At 46.1% G+C, this 12,009-nt stretch overlaps 1 protein-coding gene across 5 annotated transcripts in view; it reads right to left on the bottom strand.

Moving 5' to 3' along the window:
- MUC13 (mucin 13, cell surface associated) overlaps positions 1-12,009 on the bottom strand; it is a 29,191-nt gene that overhangs the window by 5,082 nt on the left and 12,100 nt on the right. For all 5 annotated transcript variants that reach the window (XM_081832516.1, XM_081832511.1, XM_081832525.1 and 2 more), the window contains 7 exons: positions 11,757-11,863; positions 8,184-8,239; positions 4,775-4,938; positions 3,946-4,071; positions 3,499-3,631; positions 2,793-2,830; positions 1,211-1,295 (listed from right to left, as the gene is read on the bottom strand). In XM_081832516.1, coding sequence (XP_081688642.1) covers positions 1,211-1,295; positions 2,793-2,830; positions 3,499-3,631; positions 3,946-4,071; positions 4,775-4,938; positions 8,184-8,239; positions 11,757-11,863 — 709 coding nt within the window. The remainder of the gene's footprint in view (positions 1-1,210; positions 1,296-2,792; positions 2,831-3,498; positions 3,632-3,945; positions 4,072-4,774; positions 4,939-8,183; positions 8,240-11,756; positions 11,864-12,009) is intronic.

Below are 12,009 nucleotides of genomic sequence, written 5' to 3'. Positions count from 1 at the left end.
GGAACACAAGCAGCGGGAGTGGGAGAGGGAGAAACAGGCTTCCCCCCGAGGAGGGAGCCCGATGTGGGACTCGATCCCAGGACCCTGGGATCATGACCTGAGCCAAAGGCAGACGCACAACGACTGAGCCACCCAGGCACCCCAAGAAATTGTAATTCTTGATGTGTTCCCAAGAATCAGAATCTGAGGCTGAACTAGGAGCAAACCCAGCTCTGCAGCAGGAAGCAGGAGCTGAGAAACATAGCTGTCATGAGGTCACAAGGTTCCACACGCAGCCGCTGAGGATGCTGGAGACTCAAGACAGTTAGGCAGTCCTCCTAAGGAAGGAGGAGACAGCCTTGCTCCAGAACAGAATGTTCTGGCCATCTTCCTAGAAAAGGGAAGGTCATACTTCTGGTTCTCAGCTTTGCATCCTTATAATAAAGGCTTTGGGGAAGAGTTAATATCAAACTGGAATAATAAAAAAGAAAGAAGAAACAAAATCTATTTATCCTCTCACATTATAGTGCGAAAATACCTATTCTGCCAAAATATAAGATATGAGTGAAATGTTACAAACAAGCAGCTTGTTTTTACCAAAGTGCATCCCCACTTGGCACATTTCAAATGGAATAGAGATAACAGTGTTCTCTCTCCCTGTTAATGGCGGGAACTTTATCATAAACCTTAACAATATATATATTTTTTAACACAAAGGGCACCTGAGTGGCTTAGTTGGTTAAGTGTCTGACTCTTGGTTTCAGTTTAGGTCATGATCTCAGGGTCGTGAGATCGAGCCCCGAGTCGGGCTCCATGCTCTTGGGATTCTTCCCTCTGTCTCCCCTCCCACCCCCGCATGTGCTCTCTCTAAAACAAGCAAAAACCAAAAACAACAACAACAACAACAAAACAAACGCACACAAAGGACACAAAATTATGTCTATACCATCATATGGAAAGATATATGCCAAAATGCTAGTTGCCTCAGGGTGGTTAAGTTTTGTGAGTGGTTTTTTACTTGTGCTCCTTTACACATTTTTCTGTTTTCTTCATAATCACGAATGGCTTATATAAGCCAAAGCAAATTAAGGTAAGAGAAAAAGCCAACAGTATTAGAGGGGTCTCGCCTCATCTCCCTTCTCTTGCCCCAGCAAGGCTAGGTATGTTTTGAACCTGGAGCGTGATGCCGGTGGTGCCAAGCCCTAGGGAAAGGGATACGTCCACTCCATACCTTGCTAAGAAGATCAATGCAATCACCAGGCAAAGAATGAGGGCACCGCCAATGCTGCCCACAACAGTGAGGATCAGCTGAAATTCTGAAAAGGAAAAGCAGAGAGTAGGCACAGCCTCCCACAAGCAGCCCCCATTCCCTACTGCACAGGTACATGTGTTCCCAGAGGTTCCTGGCTGTGAAGACAATCAGGTTGTGGTCCCCGCCCCCACCAGGGCCAGCTTGGGTGCCAGGCTGGGGGGGTACTGTGTCTTCAGAACCCAACCGGAAGAGGCTGCCTTGCCAGATAAAAGACCGTAAACAACAGAGGCAGCCGTGATGGGGGGGTGGGCAGGGCCTTCCTGGGCTCTGCGGACGATGAGACATCAACGGAGGGGAGCATCCCATCCTAACCTCTGCTGCTTCTGCCTGCCCACCACGTCTGACCTTGCAGATAAGCCGGGGGAACGAGGCTGGAGTTAAATTTGTCACTGACAGAGGCTTCATAGAATCAGTGAGGGGGAGAGCTCGTGGCGACCATTCTCTTCCTCTAGTCTGCTCTGGCTGGCACTACCGAGCCTGGCCAATGTGGCTACGAGCTGGCCTGTGCGGACGGCACCCACGGCAGATTTCAAACACACGGTATGAGAAAAAACAAACCTAAAATTTCTCATGGAAAAACACTTACTGATGACATGCTGAAAATATTTTTGATATATGAAGTGAAATAAAATGTTATTAAAATCAAGTTCACTTATTTCTCTTTAATAAATGTAGTTAGGATTTTTAAAATTTGAAATTAAATATGAAGCTCCATTACATTTCTATTGGACAGTGCTGTTCTAGAACCCTGTCTCAGATTTCTGCGTCATGACTGCCATAGAGGCCACCTCCAACCTGGATTCATAGGGGTGTAGACCATGCCTGCAAAGGGCTTTGGTCCAAACCTCTCACTCTGTAGGTGTGCATGCTGAAAGCCCAGAAGGAAGGAAAGACTTAGCAAATCCAGCCTTGCAACAAAATACAACAAAGTGAGAGCATTTTTCATCACTAACTTTGTGGCTGGCTGAGAGGCCAACAGTAATGTTTCCTTCATCTCGGATCATCAGTCTTTAGTTCATTATGTAAAATTTAAAATGTAATATAATTAAAAATATAAAGTTAGTATTGTCCCAATCTGGTGGGGGTGGGGGGTGGGAGAGAACGAAAGCACCTGAACTTGCAACAACACATCACAAGCTAGTAAATGGCTCGGGGACCCAAAGACTTGAATATTTCAACGGTTTTTAGTTCTGCTCTCCCATGACCACAGACATTTTTGGAATATACTGGTCTTTTATCCTTGCTAGTGATAGAAAACGAACAGAATGTTAGGACGCCCAGAGCCCACCTCTTGGGCTGGGTTCTGTTATTTTCTATAACGGGGTGCTGCTGCCCAGGATCTGAAGGCAGGCATGGGACGGCATGACCCAGAATGCAAACTGCGGGCAGATTGTCTCGCTCTTTATGAAGGGAGCCAGAGACTTTGGAGTCCTGGGCAGAATTTTGAATGTGTTCCCTATTTCTCAGAAGCTTAATAACAAAGCAGAACTTTTATACTCACTGTCTTCACAGTTGACTCCGCTGTAGCCAAATGCACACCTAAAATACAATAATGGAAACCATGGTACAGTCTCTGCGGGGAACATGTCAGAGTTCCCACCCAACCGCCATGTCTTCCTTTCCATCTGCCTTCATTCTACCTGCCCCCCCTTCTCCTTCTCCTCTTTCTCTTTTCTTCCTTATGCTCCTATTCTTCCAGGTGAGCAACTTCCATGGAGCTCTGGAAGGCTGAAGAGGGGACACAATTCCAATTGGTCCCATTTCCTACTGACTGAACCCCCCATCCTCTGAGCTTCAGGAAGATCCAGCAATTCAAACTCAGCGGAAGCCCAGAGGCATGGAGCATTGCGGGGTGGGGGAGGGGGCCTTGGCTGCAAGGCCCCATGGCTCTGCTACCTAACTGCTGCCCTGTAAGCTGGGGTTTGTTATTTACATTCTCTGAGCTTCACATTGCTCCCTGGCAAACAGGGAACTAATTCGTTCCTGACAGTGTTGCTGTGCGACACGTATTACCTAGCACGGTTCCTAGCACACAGAGAATGTTCAAGAACCATCAGTGCTGATGACGATGGTCTGATGGTGCTCTTATACCTACCAATGTATGGCAGCATTCCAACATCCTGACCCTAAACCCATGCGTTTATCTATACGTTCTATCCTTTGGCTAGCTCCCGTTGTGGTAAGATGAAAAAGGAACGACTTCTTACTCTTGACAGACCCCATCATCATCTTTCTTGTAGCCCGACAGGCACACACATTCAGGGTTCCCGCTGCTGTTATTCACTAAGCACTGCTTATTGTTGTCTGCATTGCAGGTGTCAGGACACTTTACAGCAGGAACTTCAAAAGAAAATTTCTGAGTTATTTGCAAAAACAACCCCTTCAACCCCAAAGTGATATGTCACAGAACACCATTTTTTAATACTGCTTTCTCTGGGTCAAGTGGGGGGCTGCCTGGCTGCGCGCACGGCACGCTTTCTGCGAAGATGCGCACGGGCTGCCTCGCCAGGTTCGCGTGTCTAAAGCCCAAATCCACCCCCCTCAGACTCTGGAATGCACATGGAACCCTGAGCAGTAAAGCTTGTATTTTGCAAATGAAAAAGGAGAGAAGGTAGGCATTGCGAAGAACACTTAACAAGCAAGTGAACACTCACCAACACACACAGGGACCTGGGGGTTAGGTCTTTCCATCCCCTGCTTGCATTTACACAGCAAACCATCGCTACAGTTGTCTTGCTCATTTTCCTTTTCACAACCATAATAATCACACAGAGTTTGAGCTGAGAGGCACAGACAATTCAGAAATACGGTCAGTGAGACAATAGGGAGAGGAATTAGGTCAGTGTGATAAATAAATGGTTGTTGTTTTAGGCCACTAAGCTTGGGGGTGGTTTGTAACACAGCAAGAGTGAATTGTTCCAGCTGTGCCGGAGGGCTGGCGGGTCAGCCTAAAGGGGAAACAGGGCAAGGAAGGCTTTCTGGGATCATCTGGAAGCTACAGCTTGGTATAAAGCCTTCTTGTTTCTCCTTTCTTCCTACCTTCCCACCTTCCAAAGAGAGGAGCAAACTGGTCAGTGTGATGACATGGGGGGGGCGGGGCGCGGGGATGGCTGGAAAGGAGTAGAACCAAGCAAGGGAGGAGAGGGAGGAAGAATGCCTGGTTCACTGGAACTGGGCCCATCTGTGGATTCAAGTCTCCTGCTCTTCTTGCCCCCTTCTCACAGAGAACGGAAATGTTTACAAAAAGGTAGGTCTTCGGGCGCCTGGGTGGCTCAGTTGGTTAAGCGACTGCCTTCGGCTCAGGTCATGATCCTGGAGTCCCGGGATCGAGTCCCGCATCGGGCTCCCTGCTCGGCAGGGAGTCTGCTTCTCCCTCTGACCCTCCCCCTCTCATTCTCTCTCTCAAATAAATAAATAAAATCTTTAAAAAAAAAAAAAGGTAGGTCTTCAAGGGAACTTCGAAGAAAAGTATTGAATGCTTACGATTATATCCTGTAAATTCACCCTTGCTGTTTTGAATTGCTTTGGTAATTGATGCAGACACAGTATTCTCACTTTCTTCTGTAGTTTCTGCGAAGATGTTTAGGACGTCCACCACAGCAGCATTGTCCCCAGCACGCACTGCTGATCTTGCCGAAGGAGAGGTGCTGAAAATGAAAGGAATCCATCGCTTGATGAACTGAACCGAAGGATCCACAGACTGGTCTTCAGAACCTCCCACACTCCTGTCTCCTCTAGTCCTGACCCACTGTCCTATATTCACAACTGGGGCCCAAATACGGGGGGCCTGGAGGTGCAGTAAGATGGCGGTTTATGGGCCCAGAGATCTAGCTCTCTTCGATGTGTGCTCAGAGGCCATCTCTAGCTAAACAATGCCCTGTTGGAGGATTTTTTTTTTTTTAAGATTTTATTTATTTATTTAATTGACAGAGAGAGAGAGAGAGACAGCGAGAAAGGGAATACAAGCAGGGGGAGTGGGAGAGGGAGAAGCAGGCTTCCCGCAGAGCAGGGAGCCCGATGCGGGGCTCGATCCCAGGACCCTGGGATCATGACCTGAGCCGAAGCTCAATCAACTGAGCCACCCAGGCGCCCCCCTGTTGGAGAATATTGAGAAAAGTTGTGGACAATCCTTTTTAGGAGCTAGAAGCCTGGAGCTAACCAGAAGTAGAACAGGTAACATCTGAAACTAAGTTGTCCCTTTCTGTAGAAAATCAAGAGTAGGTCTCTTGCTGAGCTTGTACACGTGATACACTGAAATAAGGAGAGTGGGGTGTAGGGAGCATGAGCGAAGACCACTACCTCAGAGCCCCAGATACTGAGTGCCTGCGCCCCAAGAACCGCTGTGCCAAGTTCTAATTCTTCCACTGTCCAAGAGGAATCAAGTGATACAACCACTAAAAGAGACGGGGGGAAAAAGGACTTTCAAAAACTCCTTCCCTCTCCAACCTATGGCTGTGTGTTTTCAAGACTCATGACTTTTGAAGAAACATCAGAAGCTTGGAAACATAGCCCAACCCGCTTAGGAAATGTTTACAGCCATGTTAGTTCTTCAGAACTATCGAGAAAATCCAAAATCCAAAATCAGAACCAAATTCTGTTTTTTAGGAACGGTCACCACAAAAGGAGTGCAAAAAACAAAATGGGAAAAAAAAAACAAAAAAAAACAAAATGGGCTTCAGATTCTAGCTGAAAATGATTCATTCACGATAGGATTTAGAGGTGGCCATAGAATGTACAGGGCAGTGAGCAAAGGATATTTGATACAAGTCATTTGATAAAGAGATCAGTTGAAAAATGACCAGAAATCTCTGGTATCATTTTGCAGCAGGGCCTAGGAAAGAAAAGCCATCCACAATTCATTCATTCAAAGAACCTACTAGCGCACACTCTAATTTAGGGGGCAAAATCTTACAATGAAAGGAACAATGGAACCACTGCATATTTTTTTTTTTTAAAGATTTTATTTATTTGACAGAGAGAGACACAGCGAGAGAGGGAACACAAGCAGGGGGAGCGGGAGAGGGAGAAGCAGGCCTCCCGCGGAGCAGGGAGCCCGATGCGGGACTCGATCCCAGGACCCTGGGATCACGACCCGAGCCGAAGGCAGACGCTCAACGACTGAGCCACCCAGGCGCCCCGGAACCACTGCATATTTAATAACAGAACAGCATAGCATAAATGGTCAGAGCAGTAGCCTTGGTGCTAAGAGGCCTGAGATCTAGACCCAAGATGGCCACCACCTTTTGTGGACCAAGACTAGTCACAGCTTCCCTGAGCCTGAGTCTCCTCCTCTTTCCTAAGAGAGATTTGCAAGAGAAATTCTGAAGATCCTTCCAATTCCAACGTGGATGCTATAGAGAAAGAGCTCAGGGAGCAGAGAAGAGAGCACCGGACTGGAGCCGAAGAAACGGCTTTCTAGGTGAGAGAGGGCCCTGCACACCCCCTGAGGTGCCCGAGCTGGTTCGTCTCTAACACTGAGCTCACAAATAGAAGGTTGCCTCCAAACGCTCCTGGCTCCCTTTCAGTAAGTCCTTAAAAAGCAAACATATGCCACAGTATCGGGGAACACCCCCCCCCCTCCCCAGGACCAGCTCTCCATCACACTTGCAGGGTTCCCTGTTGGGGAAGGGACACAGACAGGAACTGCCACGTGTTGAAATCGACTATGCGCCAGTCACTCTGTGTGGGTCATCTTTCACATGGTATCCCACTTACTCCTCCTGCGGTTCCAGGAAGTCAATCAGATCATCCCAGCAATGCAGATGACATGAGAGGTTGAAACACCTGCCCAGTCACACAGCAGGAAAAGTGCCAAGGCCAGGAATGAAGTACAGATGTGGCTGACGCCACCACAGCTCACGGATCCTGTCTTTATCCAGTCATCCCTGATGCACGAACTCCCTGCTGTCCGCTAAACCAAACCTAAAACATGCCCTGAAACAATGCAGAGCACTTAGCAGCAGTCTGCTGTGTACCTACGTCCAGCTTCAGGGTCTCTGCCTGCTGCTTGCCCTCGCCATGTGAGCCCCATGCCTCCCATTAGGCTGCCTGCTGGCCTCCTGGCTACCAACCACAGAGGCCCCTTGTTCACTGCCAAGCTCAAAACTCACCACTTTTATAGGAGGTCTCCTCTGAATTTGTATGTATCAAATATGTATACTGTGTCTTATTTCACAAAGGATTTGACAAAGCTCATAAAGACAGATGCAACAGTAAAACCATAAAACATAACTACATTAGGGCTGCTTTCTCTGTACAACTCCATTCATCTTAGAACATTCTTTCCCTGGCCTGCAGCGCATGTGTATTAATATGCTTCAGAGAAGGCCACCATGGAATCAGTAACTTCTTGAGACTCCTCTGCCTCTTTGGGTCCCCAAATAAGCATCCAACACCAGTCATTGCATATTGATACATTCAATAACTGCTTGTTCTTCCTGCAGAAAAGAGCTCACTGCTGGCCCTTCAGTAGCCAGGCATGTGATTGGGATATTCCTGTCTCCTTCACTCCCTCCCCCGCCTTGAGAAAAGAGATGACCGTGAGCCATTCATTCTCTCCCTGCCCTCTGGAATGCACATTCTAGGGGTTGACCAGGTGTGGTTTTAGCCAAGGAATGAAACCAAACAAACTGGTCAGGGCGATACCCTGGGCCACATGTACAAGTTGCTGAGGAGCCAATCACAGACAGCATCTTGCTGCCCCAAGCGCCCGCCTGCCCATCCAGGCCAGGATCAGTGTGACATGGAAAGCAGAGCCCTCTCCAGCACTCAGACTGACCACCTCTTCTTGTGACTTGCCACTGGAGGGCCTTAGATAACTCAAGAGAAGACCAGAAGTTAGGCAAACAGACACCTGCCTCCGAAGTATCCCATTGGTCCATAGCAAACTTACCTTACTTTATCAATTATAGTCTGTCCGTAATCAGAATTGCCAAATGCGTTCTTAAACTGTGGAGGAGGAGAACAGATTTAATAACTACCACAAAGAGGGGGAAAACGTGATACTGTATCTGAGTTTTCACACAAACACATTTCTAACCTAATTTGTATAAATACACGTGGCTCATCACAGCAATTTGTCCCCATTTGATTTTTGTTCTAAAATAATACGATTCTGCTATGTCAGAGTTATCCAGGAAAAATACCTAAGGCACCCAGCCAAATTAACGATCATACTTTTAAAAATAAGGTGACTAACTTACTCAGTTCGTGTTTTCAAAGTCCCCGTGAAGTTTTGCATATTTGGTTTGCACGTTTGTTAGACTTCTCTATAAGCATGCTTCGTGCACTCATCAATTCTCCCAGGGAACACTTACTTACTTGCCCACCTTGCCAAGCATCATGCCAGAAACAAACGGCGGAGACAGGCTGGTCCTGCCCTGTGATGAGTCAGGGGACTACACCGCGAAGTGGGGAGAGGTGAGCGCCATAAGGCAACACAATCTACCACAGAAATTCAAAGACACTCTCTCCCAGTTGCCGAGAACTAGGGAGGGCTTCATAAAGGAGACCACCCTTAAAGCATTTTTGGAATCGGTGCCAGGATGAGGAGAGGAGGAAGGAGCCTATACACAAATGTTCAGAAGCAGCGTGCCTCAGAAGGGAGAAGGCTGAACTGGGAAGAATACCTGAAGTCAAATTTCTCCGTGTCAGCTTTTGCATAGTGGCTTTGAACTTCGTCTTTCTCCTCGGAAACCTGGAGAAAGCAATAAATTCCTACCGCATAGGGCTATAATGTTGTCAAACGAGATGGGATATATGACACATGGCTTTGGGAGCTGGACGGGGCTCCAAGAACGGGTACATCTTACTAGGCAGAACTGTGTTGAGAGCAGACAACTCTAGATACTCGCAGAGAAGGGGCCAGAGATAAAGCTGGAACCTCTGGCAGGGGTGAGGTGGAGGTGGGGTGAGGGTCCCAATGAGGATATAAGTTCATTGATGCCAAGAATGGGGGTTTGTTTTCTCTTTCTGATGACATAACATCCCCCCACCCCCACCCCCCAGCACTCAGTACAGGGCAATCCCCAGGAAATGTCCTACAGACACTGGCTGACTGATGACTGAACGAATTAAATGTGAAAGACATGACCTTGGACATGTCTTCCCCTCTGTGGGCCCCAACTTCCGTATTTTATTATATGAGCACTGAACTGAGTTGGTGCAACCTTTTCATAATCCATGACTTTTTATTACTTTTCTCCTCATGGCAACCAATGTCATTTTAGAAAAGCTGTTATTTCTCTTTTATTCTAGTCAAATTCAAATAAATTTGATGCTCTAATTCATCTGGGTAGCCTTATATCCAGAATACATCTACATGCCTTTTAATTCTTTTAAATACTAGGAATAGCTGGTATTTCTGTAAACCATCAGAGGCCTGGCAGTTTACTTAGGACAAGTTCACTGGATGACCTCCAAGGTCCCTCTCATTTACCTACTGACCATTGCCCATTTAATTTTCTTATTCCCAAAGAAGAGAGATTACAAAATTGGCATCTGGCATAGGAGATTTTTTTTTTTTTTTTTTTAATCTTCCAGGTCACCCTTTGAGGATGTTGGGATATACACGTCTCAAATTGAAGGGCTGTTAAGTCCGGACAAGAAGGCAGGTGCCATCCAAACAGGCCTGCCAGGCCTCTATGCACAACACAGCCAGCAAGTGAGGAGGCGTTTGAGAAGCAGCTTTGTGGTCAGGCAGGTCTGAGTTCAAATCCCCACCTCCTCACTCACCAGCTGGGTGACCTGCGGTCAGTTACTTAACCTTCCTGATCCTTGGTAGCCTCATCAGCAAAACAGCACCGTAGTACCATCTCCCCTACTGGGCTGTTTTCAGAATTTGAAATATTACACATAAAATGCCAGGCACATACGCAACAGGGAAACTCCAAATCCCTCTGCAGACTGTCCATTTGGATCCAGCTGGGTAGAAAATGGACCCTGTGAGACGTCGCAGGGCCTGAGCTAGAACTGTCCTGGCTACAAAGTCTGCTAAGGGGACCTTGAAGAAAGTCAATTGTCTTTTTTTTTTTGTCTCTGGGGAGTCGCAAAAGAGTTCTGGTGTATCCTCTTCAGAAGAAAAGCTTCCCGGAAATTAGAAGAATGCTCTATCCGCCCCCCGGTCCCTCTGAAATTATCAAGACCTAACTGAGATCAAGTCTTAAAATTGGTATCTGAAGGGCATAGGCGTGTAGCAGGAGGGGTCTTTTGGACACCCATACCCACAGCTAGCTTGGGGGGATGTAGTGGTCACTGCTCAGTAAAGCCACGAGACAACGGAGGGGTTCCCTGGAAATAGGAACACACTGATGTTGCTATCCTCAACGTACTGAATATCATCCAAGTGGGCCAATTGGAATGTAGGTCCAGGATAAGAGGTAAGTCATGGCCAGCTGGTCCATCATGCTTAGATGTTATGACAAGGGGCCAAGGCCAAGGCTGGGCTACTAAAGCCACGGTTTTTATCCTAGCAGCACCAGGCACGGGCTGTTTGGTCATGAGCACCAGCGCTCTCTGTGCTATCTGTAAATCATTCAGACAATGATGTTTTATGTTCTACTAATTCTGCTAGCAAAACTCTTTTGTAATAAAATAATTCTGAATTGAAAGATACAGTCTTCAATGTCTTCTTTAGTTCTTAAAAGTGTTTCTACACTTATGGTTCTAAGACATATTTACAGTCTACTGTTTTTTCCCTTTAAAATTAAACTTTCAGAAACATTGGCTCTATGTCCTCTATACGCTCTTTCAGATCTAACATCTGTGGTTCCAGAATGGAGATTTCCATCCCTTTTCATGTTGACACATTCACTCACAATAATCAAAATGAAATGAAGCTATTGTTCATTTTGACATTTTTAATAGTGGAGAAAAGTAACAGATATTAAAAAAAAAAAAGGCAGACTGGTATAGAAATGTATGCAAATTTGATCGTAAAAAGGAAAAAAAAATCTTTTCCAATTCTATGAAAATAATTTTATTTTAAAACATCATATATTTATGTGTCCATTTAAAAATATTGTAGGGACACCTGGGTGGTTCAGTCGGTTAAACTTCCGACTCTTGATTTCAGCTCAGGTCTTGACCTCAGGGTCATGAGTTCAAGCCCCACGTTGGTCTCCACGCTGGGCATGGCTACTTAAAAAAAAAATTCTAATAGCTTCTGTATCAGTGGGTATGGCATGGCTGGAGCAAGCTTCTAAAGGCCCTCTGCCATGCTGGGTGTTACCCATCTAGGTGCAGGATCATGGGGAGGCCCAAGGGTCCCAGAGGAGGGGCCTGGGCAACCAAGCACCAAGGGGGTTAGGACAGCTGCAATTTACCAACCAGTAAGGATGCCTTTCACTATTTTAGCAACTGGAATAGCTGAACCAGTGTGTACTACCTGAACACCAGTCCTCCATGCTGCAAGAAAGTGTTAGAATGAAGAACACTTATATAGGAAGAAAGGTTGGAAAATACTTACAAAATTAGTAATTTGAATATGTAATTTTTGATAGGCCACAGAATTTTCATCTCCCAAACCAGATACTTCTGATACTTTTACTTTAATATTTCCAGGGAATAACTTTCCTGAAATTCAAGCAGAATCTTTTTATAATATTGAATGTGAAGAGGGTTAATTTTCATTTTGTTTAAAATATATTCTTAAAAATTCTAAACATTATGATATTATAGGAAGTCTGGAAAGATGAAAAATGTGACCCAAAATTCCATCC

This window comes from Leptonychotes weddellii, chromosome 1 (genome assembly GCF_054177405.1).
Source record: "Leptonychotes weddellii isolate Sample4059 chromosome 1, ASM5417740v2, whole genome shotgun sequence".
NCBI lineage: Eukaryota > Metazoa > Chordata > Mammalia > Carnivora > Phocidae > Leptonychotes > Leptonychotes weddellii.
This window is presented reverse-complemented; position numbering and strand designations above follow the sequence as displayed.